A 25,181-nucleotide genomic window follows, 5' to 3' on the forward strand; every position below is an offset into this window, starting at 1 on the left:
ATTAATAAGTTATTAGTGATTCAAATTAAAGAAGTAAAAGTAAGCATACCTTACAACGTATATACACAAATAAATAAGTACATTTACAAATATTTACAAAACCAGTGATGCGGTGAAAGTGTGCACAGACTAGTAGCATAGGTTCAAAACAATGTACAGAACAGAACTGAGAAGATGAGTAGAAAAAAGGTATTGCACATGTAAGAAGAACAACAATAGTAATTTGACTGAAGAGAGAGGCATCAGCTGATTGGTGCACATTTGTAGGAAGTTGTAACTGGAGCTGGGCATGTGTGTGTGTGTATGAGTGTAGTGTATGTGTGTGTGTGTGTGTGTGTGAGTGTGTGTGTGTGTGTGTGTGTGTGTGTGTGTGTGTGTGTGTGTGTGTGTGTATAGATCACATACATGTGCAATATTTTGGTTTCTGGTGAAATACCTCATACCCATGTGCAATATTATAATTTATCCCATATCAGATTTTATTATTATATTCATCTACTAAATGTGCACTCTGGCTTAGGTAATTCAACTTATTTCATGTCCTTAAAAGTACTTATTTACCTTTCTTTGTACAGATAGTATTTCTATTTACAACTTTTGGATGTGTTTCGGTTTATATATTTATTGTCCTTACTGTCTCGTTTTGTCCTTAATGTCTTGTTTTTAAGTACCAGTGTTCCATTCACCACGTCAAATTCCTTGTGAGTGCCATCTCACTTGGCAATAAAGCTTTCTTGAATCTTGAATCTTGAATCTTAAAAAACGTATTACACATGTAAGAAGAACAACAATAGTAATTTGACTGACAAGAGAGAGGCACCAGCTGATTGGTGCACATGTGTAGGCTGTTGTAACTGGAGCTGGGCGTGTGTGTGTGTGTGTGTGTGTGTGTGTGTATGTATGAGTTTGTGTTTCCTGAGTGTATTGCTCAAAATCCACGTGTCTCAGCCCTCAGCCATGGCCCTGTTTAGCTCCTCTGACATACAAATATGACTTAAACTACAACTCCCACAATGCTTGTGAAACGAAAGGACGCTGTGACGTCACAAGGTGGCTAAATGACTTCTGGGTACTGTAGTTTAAGGGATCAACGTTTTCTTGCTGTCTTAGTCAATTTAAGGCAAATTTAAAAAAAAAAATAGTCTCTTTTTGTTGCTGATATTTATTTTTTATGAGCGAACACAAAAAAATATCTGATAGTTAGTTAATTTACTGTGATACGCGGAAAATGCGCCAGTTTCACTACATTACCCATACTCCCTCTGGTTGTTGCGCATGCGTGTTGCCCCGCGGTAGCTGTGTGTGTGCGCTGCAGTCACGTGGAGTCGGTCGAGTCCTCAGTCTGTCCAAACAGAGCGTTTCAGTCTGTCGGAGCGCCGCTCGGTGCTAAACTAATCCATGTTGTTTTTCTAGCCACCCGTCCCTTTAAACTAGACTCTTATATCGAAGAATGAGTGATAACGATGATATCGAAGTCGATAGTGACGTGAGTATGAACACTTTCACCCTTTTTATGGATGTTATTCTGCCAGCTGGCGATTTAGCTCAGCTAGTGTTAGCCACCAATAAGCTGGGCTAGTGTTGCTTTTCTGTGTGATAAGTATTTCAGACAGAACCAGGCATTCTTGGTAATAATAAGAAAGAACTTGCTTTTTTTTAGCTGTATAATATTTTTTAAATATACCACTACTTAGTGATCTCAGCGAAAGAGGAAGATTTGCTGAACAATTTTGGCTACAATTGTACTTTTTGTTCTGTTTCTTTGCAGGAAGACTCACCGAGATATCACAATGTGGTGCGTAATGCTGGGGGGGTTTGTCCAATCTCGAATTATGTATCACTGCTGCTGCAAAGTTGATGTGTGCACCACCTTCTGCCTTCTTTATATATTATAAATACATGCACTGGGTTTCACTGTGGAGGTTTATGTAACTTCAAAGAGAATGAAATTGTGCTGCATTCTGTTTTCTGGAGCACATATATTTGTGTTTACATTTATATATTGAAGTGAGGATTTTACCACCTCCTATGTGCTGCAATTGTTCCTATGCGTGCATCCGCGTGAGCAATGCATTGCAGGGTATCCCCCATCCTGTGCGTACGCGGCCATAGGGAGACGGTGACACGACATCTATATTTAGACCAAAAGCTTTATCCCGCTGCAAAAGCCTGTTTTTTTTTTCCTTCTTCCATGAGAATTATTTTTTTTCCTCTTAATACAAAACTCTCTGTGCTCGCCGTCGGTTCACCCCACACCACGGGGATTCCGCTCGTGATCAGGGTTTTGCAAATTACACATCTAGGTCATCTCAGTAAAAGGGGACGGTTTACATTCGCACTGCATGCATGATGATGCTGCAGCAGCAGGGGGAAGTAAGGTGGCTGCTACTGCTGCATGTATGTATGCATCCATGTATGGAGGAGGAGTGGTAGCCGCGCCTGCATCTCGAGCCTCCGTGTCATGAAGGCGTGCTGCGGGATGTTTTCCTGTGTTGCAGCTAGTGTGATTAGAGCCATCTTCCTTCTCTGCAGGCCACTAAATGAATGACGTATAGCAAGCTGCATCGCACACCTGCGAGAAAAACACCCTGCACACGACGTGTTTGATGCACAGGCTGCAAGACAGGACGACTTACCTCCTCTTAGATAAACAGGATTTAAACAGCAGCCTAACAATTAATATGCAATCAAGATAATTTGATTTAAAATGTATTTTCTGCACAAACACATCACAGGCTTTTCTGCACGGTCGTGACTTGAAGATGCAGGGTGACACGAGCAACTCTAACCTGATCTCAGCTCATTTAATGTGATCACAGAAGCTAAAGGTGTCAATATATCTGCCCTTAAAGCTGGGGTTGGTAGTCAGATTTAGATACACTTTTTGTTGTACTGGTTAAAATGATCTTTATGTCCTGATGGCCATCAATACTTAATGTGTTCCTAAAAAAAGAGTGAAAAAAGCAGCTTTCTACAGCCGAAGTAAACCTGGGAAAAAAAACAACCAATCCCTGCCATCAGGAGCCAAATTACGAAACCAATCAAATCCCGTCCTGCCGTTCTGCCCGCCTCCTGCGCGTACATTTCATGTTTGTTTGTGTTTTTAACTTTCACTATGATAATGTTTTGGTGTTTTCTTACCGCTGAGTGAGACATGAGTTGACGTAGGCAAGGCAGCTTTATTTGTATAGCGCATTTCATACACGAGGGCAACTTAATGTGCTTTACATTAAAATATTAAAAGCATTGGAGACATTCTGACAGGCATAAAAGAGCACAATTAAAATGACAAATATAATAAAACAGAAAAGAAAAGGAAAATTAGAAATATATTAAAAATTACATTAAAGTTTTAATTTAAAGTGGGTTAAAATAAGCTAAGATAGGAAGGCAGTGGCAAATAAAAAGTCTTAGTCTTTGATTTAAAAGAGGTGAGAGTTGGAGCAGACCTACAGCTTTCAGGGAGTGTGTTCCAGATATGTGGTGAGTAATGACTGAACGCTGCTTCACCACTACTGACGTAGTGCAAAACACAAACAATGTGCTGAGAACCGGTTTTGAATCAGTCACGATCATATGGTTGCTCGTGCATGTGAGCGGGGGCATTGTATTGGAGGAGCTACGACGGGAGGTGGGGATGGTTAGACAGAGTCCTGAGGAAATGCTACATTTAAATTCATGCTAGTTTTCCATGACTACCAAACAAGCGGCAACCTCCGGTCTAAAAATATGAGTCCAATGCGGAAGTGTTAAAAACTGCAGTTCATCAAGGATCCGCTTGAGGCTGGCTTCGGAAGTACCAGAAACCTCATACACACCCATTCAAACAAGACGATCTTTACAGCAGAAATAAACATGTTTACAGCCTGGTACAAAAGACAAGTGTAGTCCGGATAGCTCATTTCTTGATCGGCTCACACTGTACGGGGGGTAGAATTTTTTTCCAGTGCGGCAATTTCGAAGATATGTAGATTACGAGTCTTCCAATGAGAGGCACAGCTGACTTGATTGACAGGCAGGAACACTGTAGCTGTTGGCTAGGAGGCTCAAAGCCCGCCTCTTTACGCAGCAATATGGCCGCCGCCGATTGTTCTCAAAACAGTGTTTCAGAAACAGATGGGTGACGTCACGGATCCTAAGTCCATATTTTATACAGTCTGTGGTATCAATATGTCTGTCCTTAAAGCTTTCTGTGCCACTCAGTCAGCCTCTTAAAATCTGCATTTACGCAAATACGGCTGAAGGATTTGAGGAAATACTTGTAAATGTTATTTGCATCAACAGCTGCCAGTTCAATCTTTGTCTGTTCTTGTGAAGAATCTGCTTATTCTGCCAGTTAAAGTAAAAATGTCCTCTCTTCTGCTTTGAAATGTGCAAGTTTTATTATATGTTGCATCATTCAGCCGTGCACAGAAGCTCCAGAATACAATCTTAAATCTTTAATAGCAGGAGCACTGTGGCACACGTCGGACAGGTTTGCAGACCTCGATATGAGATTACTCTGACTAAACTGAGCACTGAAATCGATGCAGCCTATGCATTTTAACATATATTAGATATCGTAAAGACCTTAAAATACAGTGGATTGAAAGGCTTTCAATAACAGTGGAGATGACTGCAGTTTTAAGATGTGTTCCAGGGTTTGGCTGTTCAAACAAGAGGTTTTGCATCCAGTACGTAAGGCTCAGCTCCTCTTCTCTGATAAATGTTGTACATTTAGTATTATTGCATGTTTTACTATTGCTTATACAAAACAAAACATTTACATATCTCAACATTCAATTTGAGAGTTGACCGCTTGTAATACACCTTTATTTTTTGGCGCTTCTAACTAAGTACAGGTCAAAAGCAGGGTAGAGCATGCTGTCTATCTTGTGATTTCTATACTTCCAAATCACCTGCTTCAGCTTCTGCTTTTATCTGCGTTCCCACTGTTATTAGAGCAAGAAGGTTTTTCCACCAGCCTGTCAGAAGTGTAGGCTTTCATGCAGAGAATGTGAGCCTGCTACAAACTACCAGCTCTTCCAGTCCCCCAGTCCTCCAGTCGGCACCTGGAGCCATTACGTAATGTGTGATGGGCAGGTATGAATAGAATTGAGTGAGCCGCTCAGATGGTGTGTCATCTCAGGCAGCAGGCTATAGGTATCGGTTTTATGATGAACTGATAACGGTTGCACTGATGAAATTGGACACCAGTTTTCATGGTACCTGATGTGCTCTACAGCTCTATAGCATGGAGCATGTAGGTACCAGAACATGTCTTTGTACAGTTAGCCGGATTTATAAAAGGTAAAGTTCGACCTTCAAAGTCGGTTATCATGATTGAATTTGTATAAAACTCGGTTTAGTCATTATCCTTAAATTAGATTATCTAAAAATAACTTCGGACATGAAAGGCATGCTATGCGAGGGACCTTCTGAGGTGACTTAACTTCCACATTTTTTAACAGAAATTTAAATTATGAGCAGCTGACTTTTCTAAAGGGTTGTACAGACTCAGGAAACAGAAAGTTGTTTTAACACAGATCACAAAGTCTCTGAGTAAATAAAGCCAAATTGGTTTACAGAGTGTTACTAAAGTCGGCAGAGCTAGCACCTCCAGCCTTAAAGCTGCTGTTGGTAGTCGTGATATAAACATCAGTTCAGAGAGAGATGTTGAATGTCAACACTAACCCCACCACCAGATTTTGCCTACTTCTCTTGTGCACATTCTATGAGGAAGTAGTGCCGGCTTCCCAGCCAATAAGGATGAAGTAATAGGGGCCGCCACTCGACCAATCAGGACAGAGGGAAGGAGAGTAGCTCTGATTGGTCCGTGATAACGGGAACGAGGGGAATAATAACATTGCTTGATACAAAGGCTTTGGAAAACACAGAGATTTCGCCATAATCTGTACTGAGTACCGATAGGTATTATGACTTTTTTCCAAACCCATCACAAAAAAATAACGTCTTTTTTTACCCCATTCTTACCAACTGCACCTTTAAGTCCTTGTCCACTCACTTTGCTTGTCATGCATTTGTGCAGTCAAGTGGTTACTTGCTAGTTGAACCAGGCGAGATGCCATCCGCCATCTGAGCCTATTTACATCCGAGTAGTAGAGCATTATAGCACTGAAGCAGTAGCTGCTCAACTGAGCTGCAGTGCTGTGGCTGTGTTAGAGCCTAGACACAACATATGACTAGCCTAGAATGACCAACTAGCCAGGATGACATCACATAACCATTTAATTGACTAAATTCAGACTTCCCTTTGCAATAACACTCAGTGATACAGGTATATTTAAATAAATTATTATCTTTAATGTCTTGATAAGGCTGAAAATTATACAGAAGTTTGAATAGACAGGGCGCTGGTGGCCTAGCGGTCTAAGCGCCCCACATACAGAGGCTACAATCCTTGTTGCAGAGGTCGCCGGTTCAACTCCTGGCCGTGACCATTTACTGCATGTCCTCCCCTACTCTCTACTCCCCACATTTCCTGTCTCTCTTCAGCTGTCCAATCAAATAAAAGCCCAAAATATGTAACTTAAAAAATAAAAGAAATTCGAATAGATTTAAGAGTGCACGCTCAACATCTGTGCACTATTTTGGCAAAAAAACCCAACATATTTTACATTTATATGATGTAGTATTGCCCTGTTATAAGTTGGCGACCTGTCCATGGTGTGCCCTGCCTTCCACCAGAAGTTAGCTGGGATAGGCTCCAGCCCCCAGTGATCCCAAAACAGGATAAGCAGTCAAGATAATGGATGGATGGATGAAGTATTGGAATGCTTAGGTACCTTCCTGCTTAATTGAACCAAAAACAGACGCACCTGTGTGCTTCATTTAGCAATCCAACAAAGGGGCGCCCCATACACAGAGGCCTTAGCCCTCGTCGCAGAGGTTGCAGGTTAGATTCCAGCCTCGACCGTTTGCTGCATGTCCTCCCCCATCCTCCACTCCCCACATTTCCTGTCTTTCTTCAGCTGTCCTATCTGTTAAAAGCAAAAATGCCCAAAAAACATATCTTTTAAGAAAAAACAAAAGAATCCAACATTTAATATATATTTCTACAAAGTACCCTCCCTTTTGGGCACTTATGTATATTGTTTTGAGACTTTTACCAATACCACCAGCTGCTTGGTAAAGCGATCCAGATACTCAAGGATCTATTTAATCACAAATTGCCTCCCTTATAGCTGCGCCATTGAATGCCGCTTGTATGTAGCTTATGGCGTATAAAACAGAACCCCTGCCCTGAACATGAATGTTTTGTCATTAAACTATAAACGTGGGCCCACTTCCTCTATTAAACCCTGCTACAAACACATTACAGTATTTCACTGATTACAAACGGCTAAGAAAGCAAGATCAGTTTAATTACGTGAAAGTGTAAGTACTCGAGCAGCCTTCTCTGTGTAGTTTCATTTGATCCCAGATGTGTTTCAATTTAGATTTTAATAGGAGGGATATTAAGAGGTAGCCGGTTACAAAGTGTTCATTTAAATCATATGGGGCACTTAATGTCCATTACTGACCTGTAATTGTATATGGAGGAACTCCAGAGAGCAGAGCTTAAATACATTCTTAGATTTCAATTAACGCTCAAAGATTAGTGATTTTAAATACCTTGTATGATAAGAGGAGTTTGAATTAAAAAGCTAAATTATAGCAGGTGTTGTTTTTAGTTTCCTCTGACGTGTTTTGATGGTTTAAGTGTGTCAGGTCAGGAACAACCTTCATTTTACACTCTTACTCAGACGACACTAAAAACAGGAAATCAGCCACGTGTGCTTCTCAAGCTCCTGAAATCAGCCACTAGACTTGTAATTGCACATGCCATAGATAGCAGTCATGTGTTTGTGCCAGGGTGTAGTGTAGGGAGTGGAGTCCGGCCCTCTGGTGGCTTTGCGTACAATACGAGGAGGCACATGGTCCTGGTGGATTTGTGTCTCCAGGATGGGTTTTTGTTGTGGCTGTTGTGCAACAGGCCGCGGGAGCAGCTGTTGCCATGCCAGCCAGACTAATCACAAGGCTGGCTTTGTGAGTAATATGAAGTGAATTTGAAAAAAAGAGGTTTGGATTTCACATCCAGGCCTTCTTTTTTTTTTTTTTTAGCATCAAATTGATACTATTAGCTTGTATTAGATGCAGATGTTCAGTATCTGAGTCACACGGTACACCAACGACTGACAAACTGAAGGCCTGTCCAAACCTGCGTGATGTGTCTCACACGTGGCTTGCTTTAGTTTCTGTTGTGATCCACGGACAAAATGAGTCACATGACTCTCCCCACCTTCCATTCTGCCTGAGGGCGGCCCACGTCGTGTCCACATCACATCACCTTTTGATTGCTAATATTTAAATCAGGCCAGGCTTTGTTAGGAGTGAGGCGAGATGATCAGTCGGCTTTTGATTGGGTGTCAGAGTTGACGTTTCAGTCTGGTGACAGCGTGGATTAGGCTACAGTCAGATGTGATTGGAGGCCGTGATGGTTTGGCCTAAAAACAGGTTGAACTACAGCAAACTGATCTCCTGCTCAGGCATCTGGTCATGTGATCACGGCAGCCATCTTGTGCCTTTACATTGTAATTAGAATGCAAATGTGTGGTTGAAATTCAAAGTCTGTTGCACAAGCCTGCGTGTTGATTTGGGATGTATGACATGAGGTCTGGTTCGTCACATGAAAGGGCCTGTTGTCAAGCCGGACATAAGACATGGCGGTGAGATATTCAAAAACAGCCTAAAATTAGCCTGAACATTTGACTGAGTTCAGTGAAGTAGTATTGTTTAATATGTTACTTAGACAGATCAGAGCAAAGCACATTTTCACTGGAGGCAACTGAACTCTTCTAGGTTTAAACCCTGAATCTTTACCCCCAAAAGTAACTCCATTAGTCTTCAATTCATGAGGTCTTTGTCACTCACAAAGCTGTTTAACTCAGTTGGTTTAATCCTCATCCAAGATCTCCTGTTTCCGCCCACCTCTTAACTTCATCTGAATGATTCCAGTTTCTTGACTTTGACCAGGTCATGAATTTGAACGGTTGTCCTGAGTGCTCCTGCAGAGAAGGCGGGACAGAAATTCAGCGGGATGTGAGGCAGAGGAAGGAGGAGGAAGGAGGGGGGAGGGCGTTGACGCAGGGTCACATTGGAGGAGGGGGATGGAAGCTCAGGAGGGGGGCTGAAAGGCTAAAAGGCCAAAGAATGCAGCAACTTGTGGTGATGACAATTGAACCTCAAATAGGTATGTGGTTGACCTTTGTTCTACGAGACCACTGGAGAACTTTTAAGATGGTTGATTTTTAGTGCGGTGAGTCAATTTGGCAGGTGACAGAAAATTAATCAGGGGTAATCTCAGTATTGATTAGCTGTCCTGGTGTCTGCCAAGAAGCTTATTCTCTGCTTCTGTCTGATTATTCAGCCTGATCCAAGAGATCTGACAGGTTTTTAGAAGATATTTGTTGCACACAGGCCAACAGTTGGGACTGTGATTAGTATTTGGCGTGGTTGTGAATCTGGGTAATAAACTAGGTATTTATTCCATCTGAGGACATCATTTTTCCCCCCTTTAATATTGTACAGAGTTTGAATAATGAGAGAATGGTTGCAGGGTCAAACAAGTTTTTCCACGATTGTCTCTCATCACATTTTCTTTGTGCCAAATCCGAATGTAAGATTGTAGAATTTTTCCTTCATTGTTTGAACAGCATCCAGAGTCGTGTTGGAGATGCATACTTAGATTGGTCTCTAGTTTGTCTACAGATAATTACAGCAAACCTCTTTGTATTCTCTCTTTTGTATTCTCTCAGTCTGAAGGGAATTTTATATTTCTATCAGAACATTTTAAAGTGTGGAGTACTTACTGGCATTATCAGAACAGACTTGGTAGAAATAGAATATTATATTCATAAGTATGTTTAAATTGGTGTATAATCACCTGAATATACATGTTTTGTTTTTGTTAACTTAAGAACGAGCCTTTTATAACTCCATCAAGGTCGCCGTTATGCACTGTCAAGTTTCTACAATACAGGAAACGGACACACTAGTAAAACACCACAGCGTTTTTGTATTCAGTGAGTGGCTACACAAAATAAAAAAAACACAGTCCCTACCTGGTGACATCTCTGCTCTTTGTCTGCGACAGACAAACACTTAACTTGTGAGCGTGTAACCTGATTTATACTTCTGCATCGAATCGACTGCGTACCCTACGCAGGGGGTCCGCGTAGCTCCCGTACCTATGCAGGGGCCTACGCATGTAGCTGACGTGCACCTCCTCCAAAATGTAACTATGCTTGGAATCGACGCAGACTGCAAGCCCTGTGATTGGTCCGCTCGGTGGCATTGTATTTCCTGTATTTACACTACGTCCGGGATCCCACACATCGGCCGTGTATTTATAATGATAATAATAATAATAATTCTATTTGTAGAGCACTTTTCAAAACCGAGTTACATGGGCAGCAAAATAAAACAGGCAGTTCATAAAAACACACAAGTCAAGATAAAGAAATAAAACATATTTTAAAAGTCATAAAATTCCCCTAAAAGAACTCTAAAGGAATACAATTATTTTAAACTATATTTCCTAAGACAGTTAAAATGAAAATAAAATTCAGATAAAATCCTGGAAGGCTCTGCGATAAAAGTATGTTTTAAGAAGGGATTTAAAAGAGCTCACTGACACAGCAGACCTGATCTGGTTCCAGAGTGTCGGACCCCTCACGGCGAACGCCCTGTCCCCTTTCGTTTTCATTTTTGTAACTGGAATGCACAATAAACCTCTGCCCGAGGATCTCAATGCACGCATTGGCTTGTAAGGTGTTAAAAGGTCTGCTCTATAGCTCGGAGTAAGTCCAAGTAGAGCTCCTCCTCTCTATTCTTTATGTTATCATGTCTGCATGATAAACAGCAACATGTATCAGCTGTGAATCGCTGTGGAAAAGTAAACAGAGATCGTAGCGGGGCCTGAAAAAGACGACCGACTTCCAGAGAAACCACACTGCCCTCAAGCGCTTTGGTGCAGAATTGCTGCGCGTCACGGACACATCGACGCACAAGTATGTGGTGCTCATGTCGGCGTCAACCACTGCTGCGTAGGGTCAACGCAGAAGTATAAACCAACCTTTAAGTCAGACGTTTTTAGGATTGATCAAATTTCTGTATTTCCTGTCCTGTGAATTAAAACCGAGAGTTGAGTCAGAGTTCTATAAGAGCGACGTGTGACTGAGGGCCGAGCAGAGAGACACACAGCATGCAGATGAGACTTGCCTGCACTGACACAGAATCCAGCACTTTCAGTGCATGTGAGTGTGGAGGTGGCTTGTTAGTTTGTTTTGTTGAGCTGCGTAACTGCTAAGAATGAAACGAAAAATAACACCTTAGTTCTCAGTTTCTCCACTTTATGCTCATTTCAGCACTGAATCGGCCATTACTGCGTTTTTTAAATATTCTTCTGATATGTGTAAAGACACCAAACCAGCTTATTATAGAAGTATAATTTATGAGGATTTTTTTAGTTTGCATCAAATGAATTAAGGGAGAGCCTTTCAGTTTTATAAAACATGAAGATAACTGGTTATTGCAGCACTTTTTACATTTTGTTGATAGTGTCTTATTGAAAACCCAGATTCAAGTCACTCATATTTTTACTATCAGATGACATATATCTGACTACATAACCATATCTTCTGAAGGATAACCACATTAACACGGCAGAGACAGAGGTTGTGTTTTGTTGTAAAGGCAGAGGTGGGACTCAGCAGCAGCAGCAGCAGCAGAGTGGTGTGTTTAGGTTGACCGGGGATGGTTGGACGCCCGCTGTCTTCTCTACCCACGCTGCTCTGCTGCCCGGCTGAAGGCCCCTGTGACTCTTCTCATTGCAGGCAGACAAACGGGCACACCACAATGCGCTGGAGCGCAAACGTAGGGACCACATCAAAGACAGCTTTCACAGCCTCCGGGACTCTGTACCCGCCCTGCAGGGAGAAAAGGTTGGTAAAGCTCAGCCTGCAGGTCTGGCAGGCGCACAAAAGGCTCATGTAAGGAATTTTTGTATTATGTCATGTGTGTGAAAAGGTGAAGTATGGTGATTCTAGTCAGTTATATGAAATATATTAGAGAATGAAGTGAGTTTAATGATTTGTAGCTGCAGATGTGCTCCTCTCTCTTTATGTGAGAGGAGGGAAACAGTGTGAGGCTAAAATGGGGGAAGACTAGCAGCAGCATAAAGTGATGCAGTCTAAATTCTTGGACCAGCCTCAGGAAGTTATTATGAGGACATTTAGTTGCTCTCTTCCTGTTTTGACATCCATGACAGTGAGAGAGTTAGGAGCTGGTTCAGTAACCGGGCACACAGCGTTTTATTTTCCCCTAAAAGACCATTTCTGACTCTGACGCAGCGTGAAGGGCGGGGGCAGATGAAATGATGTGAGGGACGTTAAGATGGCGATTTGCAAGAAGTGTTCTGTTACAGCTGCCTCAGAGCTTGATCATCGCCTCCCTCCCAAGCCGTTAAGGCTCTGTTTTAGAGCCGTACTGCAGTCGGTCGCTCTTGTGAGAGGAAGTAGAGTAGAAAATTAAGAGGATATTAGAGATGGTACCAAACACTACGATAGGTTTACGGCATCGTGTTCACAAGACTGCCAAACTGGAACTGTTTATCAGTCTGACATGTAACCTTGTTTCCTTTTTCTGTAATCACACAGTTCCTATTTTCAATCCAAATTCAGGTTAAATATTATATTCATGTCTTTGTCCAGTGCTACGGTTTAGGCAAAATGGAACCTTTGACATCATTTGAAGGTTTGAAATAGTTTTTTTTGGATAATCCCTCCAAAACATGGGAGTTAGTCAGCCCTCATTCTCTGATCCATTTCATTTTTTGCTCAGTTGAGTCACAAGATGAGCACCCAAACAGTTGCACTCATTATGCAAAAGCAGAGACAGCCACTTGATAATCAATTTGTCGTTCCATCGATGAAATAAGGTACCATATCGATGATTTTGTCTCTAAAAACGCACAAAGCTCCCATCTTTAGTTGTGTAAGTTCTATTTTTAAATGTCCCTAATTACAATTAACTAGATATCTAAGTTTGTAACCCCTTTTTGCATCGACTGGATATCAACATGGATGACACGCCTCCACCTCCTCCTATAGTAAAAAAAAAAAAGTGAGCCAAAACACTACCAAGATGGACACTGGTTACACATTTTACAGTCAAGACATGCACAGAAAGGATCTGGCTGGTGGAGCTGCTGGACTGAAGTCAAACCCCCTCTGATAACCAAAACACATTTAAATTATGAATAAAACATCAAATTTCCCTCAGGTGGGTACAGTCCACAGCTGAACAGATTTTTCTGCTGATTTTAAGCAGAGAGTCACGATTATGGAAAGTCCAATGAGTCTTGTTTCAGTGTTTATTACATTTCCCTTCCTCTTCTTATCTGCTAAATCCGAAGAAGAACATTGTAAGAGCCTCATTTGTGAACAGAGCTGTGGATCGTGACGTCAACTCCCCTCTTTTTAACATCGATGAATTGATTAGGACTAAACTTCTCCAATAAAAGAGAACACTTGCACATAAATCAGCATGATAAGAACTAGCTGATAACTAGGGTTGCAAAGGGGTGGAACATTTCTGGTAAATTTCCATGGGAAGTTAAGCTGGGGAATTTTAGAAATATTCCAAATTGGAATTTATGGGAGTTAACTGGGAATTTAATAGAAAGGTATCATATCCAAGCATAAATATTTGTTGTTATAAGCAGACATCCAGTCAAAATAATACAATTAAAACAGATTTATTTGTAAGTAGAACTCTATCAAGTGTTTAAAATTGTATTGAACAATCAATTATTTTATTGAAGAACAAAATATTAATGTTTAGTTAAATATTACTCATCCCCCTGACCCAACCCATTATAAAATTAACAAAAATGTAATCCCAACAAAGTCCCATTCAAAATGTTAAATGAAAAGAACATGTAGGGGGGTCTCAATAGCCCTGCAGTAAGCAGTGTGCTATGTGCTATGTGCATGTGATTGAGGAATAGCATAGATATTCAACTGTACTTGCATGAAATCTGGTTGTTTTTGTCAGGATTATGCTAAAATATATATTTCCCCAACTATACTTAAGTTCCCTATAAAGAGCCAACCTTCAATTGAATAAATCCCTGGTTTATTCCCATAAATTCCTGTTAATTACCAAGGAAAGTTTCCAAGTTTGAAATTTTTTGGAATTTTGCAACCCTACTGATAACAGAAATCACATGTGAGGGAAATGTATTTGGCTTGTGTTTTAAATTTTGATAAGGTTTTAAGACCTGTATTGCTGCTAGTCACCAGGGGGAGCTCTAAATATTTTGGCTTCAATTTGAGGAAGATGGTGTGTTGTCCATATTTTTATACAGTCAACGTTTCCTGGGGGAGAAACGAAAACTAGAGCTTCAACTTCACATCATAATGTAACATTTGAGTTATTTTTGTAAACAAAAAGGATTCAGAATATAATGATAACACAATATGTTACACCACCTTAAAGTATCTACCCAGTCCTTATAAGAACTGATCTCACTCATGCTGCTGCTAGGTCACTGGATGGTCACGGTCACAGGGGGTAGTCTTATCATACCTGCTGCTGTCAAAGATGAAGTGAATGTTTGTAAAGTCAAAGCCTGTTTTCCTTAAACGTTGGGTAGCAGTCAGGGAGCTAACAGTCAGCAGCAGTTCTGTTGTTTGCTGTAAACTAGGCAAACACAGTGACAGTAGTGTGTTGGGGGTGTGACCTGGCCTTGGGAAACCAGACTGAAGTGCTGGAGGATTTTCAGAGGTTAAGAGGGAGGCCAGCTGTGCGCAAACACACAGCATTGTCCCAGATTCCCTCTCAGTGTCAGTGCAGAAGTGTCAGCCAGTCAGCAGTGTGTGTGCCGTCCTCTGGGCCACTTTCTGTAGCATCAGACTAGAGCATTAGTTAAAGTGTGTATGCGATGTGCATGGAAATGTGATGAAGACTGTATACTGGCGTCATTGCTACAATGTTTGCATGTGTCACTAACAGCAATCTGCCAAACAGGCGTCTCGAGCTCAAATCCTAGACAAAGCCACAGAGTACATCCAGTACATGAGGCGAAAAAACCACACGCACCAACAGGACATCGACGACCTGAAGAGGCAGAACGCTCTGCTTGAGCAACAAGGTACGTACACAGCTGGACTTACTGAATATTGTACTGTCTCTTTAGTCTGCTTGTTGAGGAAACTTCACATGAGAGTGAAACTAAAGACAAATCCAAGAAGTTACTGTCATAAATGAGAGCAGAGTCAACTACCAGAACCCACCTATTTCCTGTAATTACCGCTAAGTCAAATTTGCATAAATTACCTATTTTCAAAAATCATAAAGCTGCTGGAAATTAAAGTCAGAGTCAATCACCTGCTTGTCTCTATCCAAAGCTACATTGAAATGTCTCTCCTCACAGTGATAAATCACTCCTAGTTCCTCAAACGTCTGCAGTGGCTTTTGTTGACTATTTGCCCTTATTTTGGTTACGTGTCTTATTTTCTTCCTGGTCAGATCCATGATACTCTTTTATTTAACCAGATATAAATGTGGTGGTCTCTAGCTTTCATAATAATACCAGATATATTAGGTTTAAAAAAATGTGTGTGCAGATCATTTCATTTCTAAGTTCTCCTTAAAAATGTTGTGGTCATCCGCTGCCTGCCAGCATTTAAAACTTTTCTGACTCTACTTTTTTGTAGCAACAGCTCCAGAAAAAATATCAGACCACAGCAGAAACATGTTTTCCACTGGGTTCATGTTCTCTAAACTCTAATAAAGGTCTTTCTATTTGCTGAAAATAACAACTGGTAAAGATAAGAAAGAGAGTGAGAGAGATGTGTTTTCAGACCACAAATAAGGGCCTGTCTCCAGTAACGGTGTAGTTTGTGCTGGTAGTACCACAACCTCAATTTCAGAGCACTTTTCACCTGCGCTTATTGTCTCGAGGTTGCAAAGTTTTCCTGCAGCACTTCTACTTCCCTTGGTAGTGACCATGAAGTCTGTTTTACTGGTGTCACCAGTGCAAAAATAAAAGCTGTCAGTGGACACAGGCCCTATTGCAAAAAGAAATCCAAGATCAGTCTTTTTTTGTTCGTTTTTAAGTTATATTTTTGGGCTTTTTCGCCTTTTATGATGGGACACCTGAAGAGAGACAGGAAATGTGGGGAGTAATGGAGTGTGGGAAGACATGCAGTAAATGCTCTCTGCTGGGAATCGAACCGGCTGTGGGGCGCTTAGACCGCTAGGCCACCAGCGTCCCACCATAGTCATTTTTTAACAGAATACTGATGTTTCACCTAAGGAAGAGTTCAGCACTCTGTGTTTGGTGGAATAACCAAGATTTTTAATCACAGCGATCATGCATCTTGGCATACTCGCCACAATCCCTGTTGGGTGATGTTACGCCACTCGTGGCGCAGAAATTCAAGCAGCTCAGCTTTGATTGCCTGTTGGGTGATCACCAAATAGAGGCCCATTTAGTAGAATGAGGTGTGTCTGGGTGAAAATAAAACAGACACTGTAATAGAATTGCCTCAGTGTGTGTAGAGACGCTGATTCAAGGGACACATTCAGGAGTTTTCTGGCTTCTTCAGAATCATCTAAGTTTTAGTAAATGAGAATTGACTTGTCAAAGAGGAAATACAAATACTTCCCCCCATTTGTTTTGATTAGCCGTTGTATTTAAAGAGCCGCAGAGAGATTATCTAATGTCCAAAACCTCTAAATCAACAGTACAGTTACAGCACCAGATGAATGACTGAGTGTAGCCCCCTTTGAGAGATACACCAGGCTTCAGTAGGTCGGTGGATTCCTAGAACTGAATGTCCCAAAACTAGGTCAGTAGGTTTCTGGGATTAGATGTCCATAATGAAAACTTGAATTTATCTGAAATAGACAAATGTTAAGAAACCTCGTTTTAAAGGGTTTTCATGTACGACTGTGTTAACAGCAGTAATCTACATTACTTATCAAACTTTGACAGCGTCTCTATGGCTGAGACATAGACCGGATTTCATAATCTCAGTCAGATAGAAATGAAGAAAGCTTAGAAATTTGTCAACATTTAAATCTCCTCCATTTATAACTTTATCTTTCTTTCTTTTACTTCTTCACACATACGTATTAACACTTACCTCCCACATAAAGTTATAATCATGCATTTAAAGACAACAGTGGTTTACTGTTCAGTAAATAGACCTCGTGGAGTGCTGGTTTGGAGTGCACTTGAGGGCACCAGTACTCCCAACACCGTAGTTTTAATGACTTCAGTGTCCTCAGCAGCAGTCATTGGCCTACAGCACATATTGTCCTCACTGATGCACCAATGCTTGATTGTTATTTGCACAGTGCAGAATTAGATTTACTGAAGGAGTTTTGATGGACAGCTTTTTATGATATGAAATACAAGCACTGTGTAAATACAAACTGAAATGTGCAGGTGAAATCGTGTCTAACAACACAACAGGAAAATGCTTAAAATGATAGTGGAGGTTTGTAGGCAGGGTTGTAAGAGGTAATAGTGCTGGAGTGAAAAACAGGCAGCAGGGGCTCAATTTGAAGCTAGCTGGAGTGCAGACATGATAGCCAGGCTATTTTCACCTGTGGATGTGGGCAGCAGCAGAATGTATTTTAAGGACCTAAAATATCTATATCAGTTTGAGTGCGTTCTATATTTATCAACTTTAGCTTGTCCTCAGAAAGCCTGTTCTTTGGCACCGTATTTTCTCCATGGTAAAACCTCCAAAAGCAAAGGGATCTTTTAAAGGAATATTTGTTTGTTCCATACATCAGAGCAAAGCAATTAAAGCTCCTGTAGGGAGTTTTTTTCTGATTGTATTTTTTATTTTTATTTTTTTTCTCTGTAAAGCGTCTTTGAGTACCACGAAAAGTGCTATACAAATCAGATCAATTATTATTATTAGACCAAATTCATAATAATGTCTCCTCATGAGCTTCAATAGCAAACAAGACCATCTTCATACAGATTGGCTATTACTATAATATTATGTTTTAACGTAGGAATCCACCGTCAGGGGTAGGTGCCAGTTTTAGTTTTCCATTTTAGCATAAATTTGATGATTAAAATAAAGCACAATGACATTAACACAAAAAAACATGCACAAGAATCTGATGTTTTTATGTACAGCACTTTATGTTTCAATGTCACTTTATGAAAAGCGCTTTATTTTATTATGATTCATAGTTTTTTTTGTTATTTTCACAGTTAACAAGCATAAACAAGCAGTGGCACCCTGAACGGCAAGGACCACCTATAACTAAAATAAACACAATACAATTACATACACATATATACAAATAATAATCATAGCAACAACAACTACATACACACAAAAATAAATAAATAAATAAATAGAAACAGATGCACAGACAGCTTAAAATTTGACAGCGTTTCTTATTTAGTTGTATCACAGTATTCCCACAATTGTTTACTTCATTATTGTAGTTCTGAAAAGCGCTTTGTAGATAAAGTCTTATGATTGAGTCTGGGATCAGAAAAGGTGAGGATGTCTGCCACAGGGGGTGCCAAAACCAACAAGTTCCTTACAGGAGCTCTAAATCCCAAAGAGGGCTTAAAGTAGGCATGGGCATTTCAAACCCCCACAGACCTGTCCAGTTAACGGCTGGTTTGTGTGTCAGTCGTGTTAACCAGCAGCAGGACGAGGTGCTGATAGTAGCTGGCACTGACGGCGTCTGTCTCAATCTTTAGGTCGGTGTTTCTGTGACAAGGCGTGGCGTGTGTGTATTCATTTTACAGCCATGCTCAGTCTCTGGAAGTACATGTGTTGTAGTGTGAGATTCAGAAAAGGAGAACATCGCAGTGACTGTCGCCAATGTTTTTCTTCTTCTTTTGCTATGTAACGCAGTTAGCATTCTTCTTCTTCTGTTATTTAATGAGGTTAGCAAACAGCTTTAAGACACTCTGTCGCCACCGTCTGGCGGGAATACCGTATTACAGCCAGGCACTGGTCTTAAAATGAGAAAATATTTGCAGTAACTCTTTCATTTTTATTAAGTGAACGAATATTCCAATATTCAAAAACCATGTCCCATCCCTAGCTAAAAGATGGAATTTAAATCAAGGTTTCCTGATTGGTGGAACAGGACTGCTCAGAAACAGAGAGGTCAACAGGTTATATTTCCTGAACCTCTGGTATCTGTTCATTTATCTTCCTTCATTCATGTCTTTTCTCCTGTGTTTTGTCTTCCTTCAGTGCGTGCTCTGGAGAAAGTAAAAGGCTCCACTCAGCTCCAGACCAGCTACTCGTCATCCGACAGCAGCCTTTACACCAACCCCAAAGGCAGCGCCGTGTCCGCGTTCGACGGAGGCTCCGACTCCAGCTCCGAGTCGGAAGTCGAGGAGCCGCCCAACAGGAAGAAGCTGCGCGTGGAGGCCAGCTAGAGAGCCGAGCCTTTAAAACCCTGGCCAAGGCCGAGGAGGCGGCGGTGCGCGAGGGGAGGGGCGAGAGGGAAACGCAGCCTTCAAAGCTCTCGAGGCTGTTCCAACCCCTCCCCCTCTTTATGCCATCAGCCACCACCCACACCCCCCTTTCCTCCTCCTTCTCCACCTCTTTCTCTCTCCTCCATCTCTGGGTGGGCTCGCACTGGAGACTCATGACCCCTCAAACCTCCTTTCACCCCCCCGACACAATCGTCTCTTCTCCCACCCAGTGTCCAAAAACACGCAGGAGGACGTCAGCAGGGTGGAAGAGGACTGCTTCGACTCATTTAGAGAGCTTCAGGTTTTTCTCCCCGTCCCATCCCTGTACCGATCAATTTTTCGCCCCTCCCTAGAAACGTCAACAATCCAAAACCCAAAAAGAGGCAGCTTGGCTACTTAAGGACTGGATGCTTTTTTTTTTTGTACCCTCATTTAGCCTCTCCTCCTCCTCCTCCTCCCTAGATTGTTTTTTGGGGGAGGAAGGGTGTGGCAGGCGTACTCCTCCAAGCACTGCGATATTATATTTTGTTTATTTTTTGTTATTCTTGATTAAAAAAAACCTGTTTAGAATTTACACACACACACACACCTAGATAAACGATCCTGGAGAAGTTTACCTTTTTAAAATTAGAAAGAAAAAAAAAACATTTGTAGCTTACTTTTTTTTTTTCCACTAAAGAATGTGAAGACGCTTTGGAGCAAATGTTTAAGTGATACCCACCTCAGGCCCACTGGATCGCAGATGTTTCTCTGCTCGACACGTTTGTAAAACACAAAATTAATTAAAAAAAAGAAAAGAAAAAAAGCCTCCTTTTGTTGAAAATTGATGGTTTGATGGAGAATATTCCTAAACTTGTATCGTATTTCGTCCTTTAGCTTGAAGTAGTGAATGACTTTAGGTGGCTGAAAAACGTTAGGCATCTCGTTTTATATATTATTCAAATGAAAAAAAAAGAAGCTTTGATTGGATGTTTTCAAGTTCTAAAGTATGTTATGCATTTTGTAGTAATCTCACCAGTCATGGGAAAATGCCAATTTGTCACATGTAGATTTCCTTAAGGGTTTGAACTAGGTATTGAATGTCAAAGGTAGCTCCCGTCTTTTGCAGTACAAGGAGGCGAAACGAGTCCCTGTCGATGTGTTGTGCTTTACACGGTAAAAATCAATGTTGCTGAATCCCCCGAGGAAAAAAAGGAAGCATTTTTGCGTGTCTAGGAAACGTGTGTGTATGTATATTGTTTCCATTTTATTTCCATTTAGGAGGATATAATTAGTGTACTAGGTCTTTGTTTGTCCGATTCCATTCCATGGAAATTACAAGTATGTTGTACATACTGCCAACAATTGTCTTGCAAGTTGAGGCCTACCTTTACTATGAGACTATAAAATAAACTATTTTATCCTTTACCCTGCTCCCTGTGCTGATTACACTGTCTGCATCATGTTTATAATATCCTGTGATGTTTAACCCTCCTGTTATGTTGTGGGTCAAATTGACCCCTTGTTTTTTAAAGGTGACATATCACACTTTTTTCATCAATATATATTGGTCTAAGAGGTCCCCAAAACATGTATTTAAAGTTTATGCTCAAAAAAACACTTTGAAATCAGATTTTGGTCTGCCTGAAAACCCCTCTTCTTCAGTCCTCCTCAGAACACTCTGTTTTCTCTCTGACCACGCCCCCTCAGGAAGTGTGTGTGGTCTCGGCTCTCCAGCACGTTGATCTAATGTTTACATGTTGGCTGAATATACACGGCTGCTCAGAGATCACGTTACTTCAACCCTCTGAATCTGATCCAGAATCTGATCCTGACGGAGAGGCGCCTGTAGCAGGACCTTTCTGAAGGATTGGTCACAGATTCTGTGTTTCTTGTTGTTTTATTTATCAGTATGTCGACGTGTGTCTTGGTACACAGCTACAGCTACGAACATGTAGCTATGTGGCTATGCTAATTAGCGCTAGCACTTATCCATGACAAATAAAAATCATCCACTAGATCTTCAAATCTGCAGACGTGGGGAGTAAAACCGACCTCTGCCAGAAAGGCAGCGGGACCTTTCTGAAGGATTGGTCACAGATTCTGTTACTTGTTGTTTTATTTATCAGTATGTCGACGTGTGTCTTGGTACACAGCTACAGCTACAACATGTAGCTATGTAGCTATGCTAACTAGCGCTAGCACTTATCCATGATAAATAGAAATCATCCACTAGATCTTCAAATCTGCAAACGTGGGGAGTAAAACTGACCTTTGTGTTTATTAAGACAGCCTACAACTAGCATGCCTCCCTCCTAAGCTCCTTGTTAGCACACATTTGTGCAGGTAATGAAAAACGGAGGGGGGATTCCGTATTATTTTATACAGTCTATGGGCTGAACAAGCTCCGAGCTCTGACTCCGTGACAGACCGGATATTGTTGTTACGTAACAAAAACACGGAAATCTGAAACGGCTCGTTTCACACACATTTACAGAAAGGTGTAGAAATCAAAACAGGGGCAGAATGGATTTTTTTCATTCTCGGGGGGTTTGTAGACATGCCAGGGAAACATATTTCAGGTAAAGAACCATTAGAAAGTCAATTTTGCATGATATGTCACCTTTAAGACTTTATTTTTCTTGTTTTGTAACAAATATTTTACAAACAATACTGAGATCATAAGACAGACAGGGTCATCATCATGAGTGAGTAAAAATGCTTGACATGATATACCACAGTAAGGGACAGAGAGGAGAAAAACAAACAAATAAACAAACAAAAAGTGGGGAGGATGGCTGTGTTATTCCACAGCATTCAAGTTCAGTTAAGTGTCTGAGAATTTCTTTAGAGTCCTTAAGGTCCTGTCAGTTCAAGGTTGTCCACAGGAGGCAAAAACAAGGCATTTTCCACAGCAGAACATATGAACATATAGACATCACTACACAATCATGTAACTTCATATAACAGTTCTTCCAATATTCTTCACCTTCTTTCATTGCATGTCTTAGCAGAGCCGTGGGAAATGGCTTTAAGTTTGGGGTGCTGCAGTAAGAGGTGCAATTTTTTTTTCATTTTGCATTTAGGTTACGTATGCAACTGATAGGCTTTAGTGAACATACATTTTATTTTTATTTATCTGGTTTGAATACAAGCTTTCAAGATAACTTTTCATTATAAATTCACATCAATAACGAATATAATACAGGCTACTATAATATGTATCAAATGCCCGACTTTCATCTTCCATACCCCGTTGTACTGTACAGCAAAGAGCATACAAGCCAAACCTGGTAAAACAGGCCCAAAAGACAGTAAAGCGCATTGAACAGAACTTATCCAAATACGTTCAGTTTTTAAGCAGGCACACTCACAGGGCCCAGGCATTGGGTTATTTTAAAATGAACAGTTATTTAAAATTGCTATAATTATTTCTCAAATGTTCCTCAGGCATTTTCAGAAAATAAGCACCCTCAGCACCCCTACTTCCCACGTCCATGTGTCTTAGTGAGAAAGTTAGTTGTTAGAAACATACTTTGTTAATCCCCTTAGGGGGAAATTCAATTTTTTTCACTCGTGTTGTTTTCGGTCATGCTACACGCACAGTCATGTTGGTATATACGCATACAATCATGCACACACACATGCAGTGGACATGCACTTTGGGAGAGACGTCAGAGTGAGGAAACTGCCATCAACCAGCGCACCACGAGCAGTTGGGGGTTCGGTGCCTTGCTCAAGAGCACCTTGGTAGTGCCCAGGCAAGTGAACCAGCACCTCTCCAGCCACCAGTTCACTTGCCAAACTTCGTCCATACTGGGACTCAAACCCACTACCCTTCGGTTCCCAAGCCAAGTCCCTATGGACTGAGCTACTGCCGCCCCAATACATTTCCTGAATAATTTCTTTCCATTCCTTGATTGTTGGGGATTCTTTATTCAGCCATTTCCTCGTTATGGCTTTCTTACTACCAGCTAATAGTGTCTGTAATAAATACCTATCCTGCCCTTTTAGCCCTGTTGGTATATTTCCCAAGTATATGCGACTGAAGTTAAAATCAAGCTCTGAGGCAATCATAGATCTGATCGCGTTCACTACATCTACCCAGTAAAACATGATTTTAGGACATTCCCAAAATATATGAAAATGACCAGCTGACAAACAACCACACACCCTCCAGCACTGAGCATGCTCAGATCTGTTACTCTGTGACTCTTTGATCTTTGGAGTTATACAAAACCTCAAAATGTTTTTCCAGGAAAATTCTCTCCAAAGATTTCAGCTTGAGATTGTGGACTGTGTCTCACGCTTGAGGTTGTGGACTGATATAACAAAAATAAAATTGTTAAAAGTATTATTTTGCTATGAAACTTCTTCTGATTGGCTTAATTAGCGTAAACAACATATACAATGAAAATGGCTCATTTCACACATTTGCATTGGACATCTGTGAGAATTAAAGAACACCAGTGCACTATATATTAATCTAAATTGTTAGTAATGGAGTTAATAATGAGATTAAAAAAATGTTTACTTGGATTTTTTGGGGGTTCGGACACTTGGATCATTAAATATGCCTCGGGTCAAGTTGACCCAGGGACATTATTGCTGTCCCTAAGACACGAACATAACAGGAGGGTTAAAACACAAGCCTGCAATGAGTCCAGTGATGTTTTTTTCCAATGTTTGTATAATTCCAGCTCCTCTCTTGCGTCTGAAGCGTCTGCAGCAGGAGACTCTTCATGTCTGGATGTTCAGCTGTGCAGCATGCAAACACAACGTCAGGTTTTTCTGGTTTGTGTTGATGCAGGCAGGTGTCTGAGGCTGAATGAAGCTAAGAGCATAATGTACCTTTCAGTCTTATTATGCAACAATGCTCCCCTTCACTGGTGTGTTTAACTGTGAGACTGAGTGATAAAGTGGGACAGCTGATTCTGGATCTGAGCGGCAGACCTACTTACAGTTCATTCTGTCTGTCGTTATTTAAAAGTTGTATTTTTAGATTTTGAACTCTCCTCATTTCCTGTTTTTAGTCAGAGACACAGTCTGGATTTCCAGACTCTCTCCCCCCCTGCAGCAGCTCATGCTGACCCTGAAAAACTCTGTTAATTATTTGGATGCTTCATATTTTATTAACTGTGTTGGCAGATTATTTTCTGCATGTTTGATTTAAATGGAGCAGATCCCTCCAGAGACCGGCTGAAAGCTGCTTTGATCCCAAAACAAGAGCTGGAACTGTTTAGACGATTTGTCAGGCGGATGATTGACAGCAAGTTAATCAGACTGAACACTTTACCTTGATTAGCTTTTAGAAAGGCTCCACTTTCTCAAATGTGAGGACTTGCTGTGCTCTTGAGTCTGGTACTGTTCAATCTTTTTAAATGACACGACTGAACAGAGACTTACGAAGACAACAGAGGAACAACTTCTTACCGGTTAATCCTTAGCAACTTTTACAAGGTGTTGCAAATGTTCATCATTTAGGTTAACTTTTTTTTGCTTTTAATATTTATTGGGCATTTTTGCCTTTATTGGATAGGACAGCTGAAGAGAGACAGGGAATGTGGGGAGTAGAGAGTGGGGGAGGACATGCAGTAAACGGCCTGGCACCTCTGCAATAAGGACTATAGCCTCTGTATATGGGGCGCGCTTAGACTGCTAAGCCAACGGTGGCCCAAAG

At 41.0% G+C, this 25,181-nt stretch overlaps 1 protein-coding gene across 6 annotated transcripts; it reads left to right on the top strand.

The window, feature by feature from the left end:
• The first annotated feature begins 1,284 nt into the window (after positions 1 to 1,284).
• On the top strand, positions 1,285 to 20,929 carry max (myc associated factor X). Of its 6 annotated transcripts, none has more exons than XM_034699394.1 (5): positions 1,290 to 1,486; positions 1,769 to 1,795; positions 11,877 to 12,032; positions 15,058 to 15,196; positions 19,296 to 20,929. In XM_034699394.1, the coding sequence occupies exons 1-5, from the start codon at positions 1,451 to 1,453 to the stop codon at positions 19,481 to 19,483; spliced, it is 546 nt and encodes a 181-aa protein (XP_034555285.1). In that variant the 5' UTR covers positions 1,290 to 1,450; the 3' UTR covers positions 19,484 to 20,929. The 6 variants fall into 6 exon arrangements, with proteins under 6 accessions (XP_034555287.1, XP_034555288.1, XP_034555285.1 ...); XM_034699399.1 differs by having other exon boundaries at positions 1,291 to 1,486; positions 11,877 to 11,984; positions 15,073 to 15,196; XM_034699395.1 differs by having other exon boundaries at positions 1,292 to 1,486; positions 15,073 to 15,196.
• Positions 20,930 to 25,181: the final 4,252 nt, after the last annotated feature.

Source organism: Notolabrus celidotus, chromosome 13 (assembly GCF_009762535.1).
Source record: "Notolabrus celidotus isolate fNotCel1 chromosome 13, fNotCel1.pri, whole genome shotgun sequence".
NCBI lineage: Eukaryota > Metazoa > Chordata > Actinopteri > Labriformes > Labridae > Notolabrus > Notolabrus celidotus.

Excerpts from the sequence above, each read along its gene's own strand:
- max (XM_034699394.1), top strand. The coding sequence starts at position 1,451 with ATGAGTGATAACGATGATATCGAAGTCGATAGTGAC. Across the intron at positions 1,487-1,768 it reads ATATCGAAGTCGATAGTGAC|GAAGACTCACCGAGATATCA; the intron begins GTGAGTATGAAC and ends GTTTCTTTGCAG. Across the intron at positions 15,197-19,295 it reads CGCTCTGCTTGAGCAACAAG|TGCGTGCTCTGGAGAAAGTA; the intron begins GTACGTACACAG and ends GTCTTCCTTCAG.